At 37.2% G+C, this 8010-nt stretch overlaps 1 protein-coding gene across 1 annotated transcript; it reads left to right on the top strand.

Annotated features, from left to right (window-relative positions):
• Positions 1 to 7740, top strand: LOC135625066 (polyadenylate-binding protein RBP47-like). The gene is made up of 6 exons (XM_065129356.1): positions 1 to 429; positions 2451 to 2904; positions 6280 to 6347; positions 6428 to 6558; positions 6664 to 6760; positions 7372 to 7740. The coding sequence occupies exons 1-6, from the start codon at positions 115 to 117 to the stop codon at positions 7519 to 7521; spliced, it is 1215 nt and encodes a 404-aa protein (XP_064985428.1). The 5' UTR covers positions 1 to 114; the 3' UTR covers positions 7522 to 7740.
• The last annotated feature ends 270 nt before the right edge of the window (positions 7741 to 8010 follow it).

The raw sequence follows: 8010 nt of genomic DNA, 5'->3' as shown, positions 1-8010 counted from the left end.
CACGAGATCTCTCTTTCACTCTCTCTCTCTTCGCTCTCTCTCTCTCTCTACCGGTTGCCTCCGTCTCTTTGCGGCTCCGCCTCGCTCGCCGACCTCCTCGCAACGGCGGCGACGATGCAACCGGCGGCAGGTGTAGATCCGCGGCGCACACCTCCGCCGCAGCCTTGGGCGGCGGTGCGGTACCCGGCGCCGCCGATGGTGATGCAGCACCCGATGATGGGACCGCCGCCGCCATACGGGCACCCCTTCGTGCCCTACCACCAGCCCCCGACGCCTCCACCTCCGCCGCCGCCCATGTCGAAATCGATCCGCTACCAGCAGGGCGGGGAGGCTGGGGCAGAGGACGAGAAGCGGACGATCTGGGTGGGGGATCTCCAGTACTGGATGGACGAGAACTACCTCCATAGCTGCTTCGGCCACACCGGTGAGGTCAGGCCTGATTCTTTCACCATTAGATGTTGTAGTTCTATTTGAGGAGGAAGTCCTTTGCTTTTCTTTGATTGCTATAAGGAATTGGATCTTCCTGATCTCTTTTGTCTGCCTTACAGGAGTTTGGTGCAGTACCTACATATTCAGGCTTATTATGTGCGTAATCAAAATGATGTAACTAAGTGCTTTTTAGTTTACATCTTCGTGGGATGTGATAGTTCTTTAAAAATTCTGTTAGATTTCTAATTTAAACATGCAATTGCAAGAATTTGGTCTCAGTTGTTGTTGTATCTGTTTACAAATGTCAACTCTGGAAAAGGTTTAGTCTCTTGAGGACTTATAATCTATAATTGGCAGACCTTTCTACCTTTTGATTCTTAAGACTGGATCTGTTGGTGAACATAAAATGTTTTTTTTTTTTTGTTCTGTTAGATCCTTAAAATAGCTATGAGTTTAGTGGAAATTCCAGATGTTTATGGATGATTATATAGGTTGGATTGTCATGCACCTTGATTTCTGAAAGTTCAATTTTAGGAAATTGACCAGTACTAATAATAAATATTGAACATGGAAAGGGCTCCTGTGGTAAGCATGTAAATAGTAATAAAAAAAAGGGCAAACTTGGCTTGTGTGCTTGCTAGTTGTCTTTGGTATTTAGAAATTAGGAGTTAGGAAGAGTTAATGGAAGAATCTTCAGGCAATTCACTGTTTACTATATCAGTATGCTTTCTGCATAACTAAGGAAAAGTGTTTTGAGATAGTCCTCCTACAGCTATTTTTATGCCATATTGGGTAAGATGATTAAAGAATAAAGTCGATTTCTTATAATGAAGTAACATTGTAAAAGCTTAGATAATTTGTTATCTTACTAATATTTGCTGATTGATAATATTATTGTACACTTTGCATGACATCTTCTTGTTAGGCAGCAATGTGCAACATGGTAGATATGTCCTTTATTTCCCCTTTATTATGTAAGGAACACAGCAAGTTCTTCCTGTTCAGGCTTGCTCAAATTGGAAGGAATAAACCCCAAGTTCCGACTTTTATATTTTATATTTGGCTAATTAAATCTTTATTTGTAGCCAGTCCTTTTAGCTTATGGATCAGTTACAAATAATAATACTAAAACTTGTCACATGCACCAGTTGGTTACCTTTCACATGCAATAAGTAACAACCATGACAGTAAGTAAAGAAGCTTAAGACAATTTTCAGTGTGTTCTTTTTTTCTTTTTCCTGCATGTGTGATTTTTACATGAGACAAGAAATCTCTTTTTGATTTGTTTGGTTTTTAAATTAGGAACATTCTTTTGGAATTAAATGGACTTTGATGAACAGCTGGTGTCATGAGAACTTAATTAATGTGTTGCCTAACTAGCATTTATTGACTGATAATTATTGTTTCCTTCACATGATGTCTTAATTTAACATGTTGCCTAGCCAGTATATACCTTTACAAGTTACTAAAAGGTCCTTAATTTAACAAACATTGGTTCACGATGTATAGCATGACGGAACCTGTCGGTTCTATATGCTTCTTGTTTGCATAGAGTCCTTTTGTGATGTCAACTGATATGGGCCTGGCAACCAAGCTTCCATCCTTGGGCTTGCCTTGCACCAAGTTTTACTCTGCTTGATGTGTGTTGGCTAGGTGTTTTTCTCAAATATCACAGGATCAGCCAGTCTGATCTGGATCGTTTGTCTAGACTGAAAGTTGGCCATGTTCCTGCATAATCTTGCCAAATTCTTAAACCCCTCTCTTTCTATTTATATCCCTGAAAATTAATTAGAATCAGCCAAAGCCAGTAGGATTCACCTTTCTTATCAGGGTCCATTGAGGTGTTATTTCTCTGCAATTCTGGTTTATTGACATTAAGGCTGACAGACAGTCATAAGCCTGCTAAAGTTAAAGAATGAGCTCATTCTTAGTTTTCCATTTGAACAAGAAGATAGTATAGTGGCACTAAACTCTTTTGAGTAGCGGCTTGCCTTGTACTGATATAACAACTTACCATGCAGGTTATCTCTATAAAGGTTATTCGCAATAAGCAAACGGGACAATCAGAGGGTTACGGGTTTGTTGAGTTTCATTCTCATGCAACCGCTGAAAAAGTACTTCAGAACTTCAGCAATCATCCGATGCCAAACACAGATCAGCCATTTCGGTTAAATTGGGCATCATTTAGCATGGGCGACAAGCGTTCAGATCTTGCTTCTGATCATTCTATTTTTGTAGGTGATTTAGCTTCTGATGTTACTGATTCAATTTTGCATGAAACTTTTGCTACCAAGTTCTCATCAGTAAAAGGTGCAAAAGTTGTCGTTGATGCAAATACTGGGCGCTCAAAAGGTTATGGGTTTGTAAGATTTGGAGATGAGAGTGAGAAAAAACTTGCCATCACTGAAATGAACGGTGTTTATTGTTTGACTAGGCCTATGCGCATTGGCCTTGCTACACCTAGGAAGTCTTACGGTATGTCTAAATCTTTTTTAGCCATTGTTAGCTTATCTTTTTCAAATTTGTTCTTTTATGAGGCTGCTTAACAACTTCGTCAATTCTTAGTTGGTGCTGACATGATATTGTCTTAAAGATGAAGATATTTTATTTTATATGTACCATCTTAAACTAAAATTATTGTTTTTAATTTCACCTGATGGCTAACAAAGTTTTCTTTACTACAAAGAAAGTTCAGAATCTTCAGATCCTATATTTGTCTGTCAACCTATTGTTTAAGAACGATGAATCATGCCTTGAGATGCTTGAATATTCATATATGCTTCATGGATTTTGCTCTTATGATGCATGATGCAGAAGGCATTCTCCTGTGGCCCTATTCCTAAACCATGCTGCATCAAAAGATTTCATAGCATAATATTCTCTAATTTCGACCTCTATATTCTTTCTGGGGTATTCTCCATTTGTCTCACTTGATTGTGTACCAAATTCGTTGTCTATGGTTTATTGGTCACCCAGATCCTGTGTCCCCATGTTCTTGTTATTCTATTTTCCTTCCCTTCTATTGTGTAGCATGTTCTTTTTCTGTAGAGGATGGGCTTGTGGCTAAGTTATAGCTATGCTCAACCAGTTGAAGGAATGGGCAGGATTACCGGAGATAGAAAAATGCCGATCCCTATTGTTGGCAATTATAGTAAAAGAATTTTACCTCAATATGGAATAGTCTTCTGTCAAGTCCTTTAAAATGTTATTGGAAACCTAGAAAAATGTGTAGCACCCATGGGAAGTTAACTTGGTAATCACGATGACTCTTTAAGTGTTTATGTCAGAACTGAAGTTTGGGTTTATTAGGAGTTATGTTGGAACTTTGGAACAGAGGGTTTTCATCCATTTGCTAGTACTGGTGTTATTGGAATCTAACTGGCAGCTGATAAAATTTTGAATAGAAAGAAACAGCAAGCTTCGAAGATGGTCACTTGAGTTGTTGGACAAAGGTAATGGTTCTACATTGCCTTTTTGCCCTCTAAAGGTTCTATTTCTTTTGTTATATCATTTCCATATTTCCAATCATGACTTGTTTCTATTCTGTCATTTCCTATTTCCTTTTTTATATCACTTTCTGCTAACTGCTGTATTCAAGAAGTCCAATTGAGAATTTTAGTCTGAATTTGAGATCTTTACCAGTCTAAAGGTTGTAGTCAGCTTAGCTGTAGCAACTTGTAAAACAACTTTTATTTATGCTGAAACTTATATTAGTTTTTATCTAATTCTTAGTCTGAAATAATGATCAGTTGTCTTACTATTTGAGATTGAGCTAGCCTGATCTGACCTATTCCCACCCTTTGTTTAGCATAAATTTATCTTACACTCCAAATTTATCAGTCAAATTGATGACCATAGAGTTCACAGTTTGTATCTCTCTTTTATTGTTCAAAGTAATGGGTGGTGAGGGGGTATCATGAGGATTTCAGTTGTCGAGTGAGATACTTTTTCTGGTGGTATGCTTGTTTGAATTTGTTGGTCCTTGGTACTATAACAAAATAGTTTTTTATACTATCGTGGATCATCATATAAGAACTTCTACTAACATCGAGTAACTAAAGGCAAGCATGCGTATAATATAATATTAAGGAGGTTAATTTTGTCTAATATTTCTTGTAGTTAAATGTGACAAACCGAGAGCTTTTGTTGTAATTTTAAATATTTTTAGAAATGAATACCAGTATTGCTTTTGTATATCTCGAGTGAACAGACACATATAGACATGTATATAAAACACACAAACGGAGATATGGAGAATCATGCATATGTATAGTATCATATGAATGCGATGGGTGTGTCTTTCTGTTGTATTGTCCTTTTATGCAGACAAGATCCTTGTCTTTATGGAAATCTCTAGTTCTACACTTCTCCACATATATTTCCTGCATATTTGCAGAAATATAGGCCACTGTGTCATGCTTTTTACAGCCCACTTGTTGGTAACTGATGGAATGTAATACGTGGAATGAGAAACGTGAAATGGTGAATAATTTAGTTGAAGATCTATTATGTGAACTTTTTTCCTCTATTGTTGTAGCTATAATTTTTCGTTGTAATTGCTTACCACGTGTCAAGTCGTTTGATGTGTTTTAGTAACAAATTTTTTACTTCATTAGTTTTTCACTGGCCTTTTTCTCCACATATGGTCATTCCTTACCTTAGACCATTATAGAAAGATGAATGTTCATCATGGATAGGATCCTAAATCAGCCCTAACCAGCCGACAGGGAAAGCAGATTTAGAGTATGCAAGGTCATATCATAAAAGTAGGCTCTGTCAATGTAATCACACACTTTATGGCCTGTCATTGACATTTGTCGGTCAGTATGTTTGGAAATTTTACTTGGAGGTATCTTTTGTGTACAAAGGAGATGTATTTGAGGTACATAATCACCTTATTGATTCCTTTGAAAATATTAATTTCTTAAAGCATTTCAATTAAAAAACAATTCTTCCCTGCGGATGGAATTTTGTGTTGGCTATCACAAAATACAACTAAATTAATGAATAAACCATGTAGAAAATGTTAACCAATACAGTATTTTGTTATACCCTTCAAATCGTTAATCCTCTCATTGTCCCTTTGATGTCTACAAACAGAAGCAACTTCTTGGTATAGAATTTTGCTTCATGATATAAAAACAAAGGCTTTGTCTGTCAAACGTATAAAGTTAGTCACACTGGTTTTGTATCAATTGAAAACAAAATATAGTTTTCTGGTTCTAGAGAAACTAGTTAGCCAATCAGTCTTGACTGGTTTAGTTTGGAATAATTGGTTACTCCGCTGCTGGATTGAATTCATTAAATCCATTCAGGAAAGTGATGAAGTTTGGCCTAGCTTGACTGTGGTTTGAGATTCGAGATAAAAAAATAGGAGAAACGAGGGCAGCATGGAACAAGAAGGAAAAATCTGCCACTTTGAGTAATCTTTCCTGTATATATAAAGTTGAGTATAGACCAAACTTTTGTTTATTCTATTTAGGATCTTACATAATTAAATATGGAAACCTTGTGGCAACTGAACCTCCATTTAAGTCAGTCATGTTTCCTATGGAAACCTTGTGGCAAATGACCATTTTGATTCCACCAACTTGGAATCCTAGTCAAATTCAGCAAGAACTTGATATTAATTACTTCTGTTTCCTTGTGACAACACAGTAGAATGATTTTGAAATCAGATAAAATTCTAAGCAAGAAAAAACAGTAGCTAACAATAAAATTCCCATACTCAACCCTAGACCTAATTTGATTGGTTGATTTCATTCCTGATCCAATCTCTGTCTTGGATTGGTATCAATAATGTTTCTCAATCTCACATGCCCTTGAAACCCTAACCATGGATACTTTTAGGTGGTTTTGGACAAAATGGTTCACCTGCAGCTGGCTCACAATCAGATGTCGATTCTGCTAATACAACAGTAAGGAGATTTTTGTGCATGCATGCTGTTGAGGTAATGTGTATTTGTACTGCCTTTCAACAATATATTTGCTGCTGAAGGTATTTGTTGGAGGGCTTGATCCAGATGTCAGCGAAGATGATCTGAAAGAAGCTTTTTCACAGTATGGAGAGATTGCCTCCGTTAAAATTCCATTTGGAAAACAATGTGGTTTTGTGCTTTTCATCCATAGGTACATCTTGCTAATATTTGTTTCTGAACATTGCATACAGAAGTGACTGCCACAGTTCAAAAAGATAGCTGATCTGTGGGTATGTTTTCTTCTTTACCCATGCAGGAATAATGCTGAAGAAGCAATGAATCAATTAAATGGTACAGTTATTGGCAAGCAAACAGTGCGTCTATCCTGGGGTCGCAACCCTGCTAATAAACAGGTATTGACATTTGAACTTCAAAGTTAAAGCATAGTCACTACTTGTTTCCTGCAAAAGAAACTCTTACCAAGGCGGAGTCACCTCTAAGTGTGAAGAAGAACTTTCTGGATTCATTGACTTTTAGATCTAATTTGTTGAGGTCAAGTTAGGGCTGTGTCTAGCTCCTGAAATCATGACAAACTGGCTTGGTTTCTTATCAAGCTAGCCAAGTTGAGTCCTGCATGTGTCTGAGGTGCCTACCTATAATACATGTGTTACTGTCAAACTGGTTCTGTGCCAGATCAAACTGTCCCAATTGAGTCAGTCCTCATGCAGGTTTACCTCAGGAAGTAAAACCTTGGTAGTTATGGCAATGGCCAAGTCAATGAGAAAATATATTGACTGTGGTTCATGTGTTGATAAATTCTGTATGGTGGTGGAGCATTTTGATGCCAGTGGTGGTTCCTGCTACATGTTGCCCTATATGTATCACTGATGTCGGTAAAAAAGTTTGATGCCAGTCTGATTAGCTAGATGGTGTAAAAAAGTTTGTGAGTTCTATCCTCCGACAAATGGGTACTAATCATACACCGTATAATCTAATAAGTTGATTCTTTTGCTGCTGATGACAGTCAAGAGCCGAACGTGGCAAACGGTGGAACGGCATGTACTATGGGGGACAAATGTATGATGGATACGGTTTGCCTCCTCATTACCCCGGCATGTATGCGGTACCATATGGGGCTTATGCTTTTTATGGAAACCAACAACAAGTGAACTAAGATCATTTGTTGCTGATTCCAAAAGACAATCTTGCAGCATAGTTGTAGCAGTCGATGGTGGTCGGTGAGCCAGTCATAAACCCTGTTGTGTGATGTGTGTAAACTTATGAACTTAAGTTTGAACTATTGGTTCTTACTGAGTCTAAGATTTTGTCCCAGTTATGACTAAATTTCAACTCTTAATTTGTGCGGAAATGGATGCCGATCAATTTTAGGATATGATGATATGATCTTATAAAGATCATTGTTTTCAGAACAATGGATGGTTAGCTATATATATATATATATATATATATATATATATATATATATATATATATATATGATTCATGAAATCCATTATTACTGCATGGTGGATTATTATCCTCTTACTGCTTGATACTTTTGGAGACCTTGAAACCCATATCGATCTTTGAATGATTATGGAACTTTTAGCTGGCATTGTACTAAACTGATTTATGTCATAGCTTGATGATTTGAGGCTTTCAT

The sequence above is a fragment of the Musa acuminata genome, chromosome BXJ2-10 (assembly GCF_036884655.1).
Source record: "Musa acuminata AAA Group cultivar baxijiao chromosome BXJ2-10, Cavendish_Baxijiao_AAA, whole genome shotgun sequence".
In the NCBI taxonomy this organism is placed as follows: domain Eukaryota; kingdom Viridiplantae; phylum Streptophyta; class Magnoliopsida; order Zingiberales; family Musaceae; genus Musa; species Musa acuminata.
This window is presented reverse-complemented; position numbering and strand designations above follow the sequence as displayed.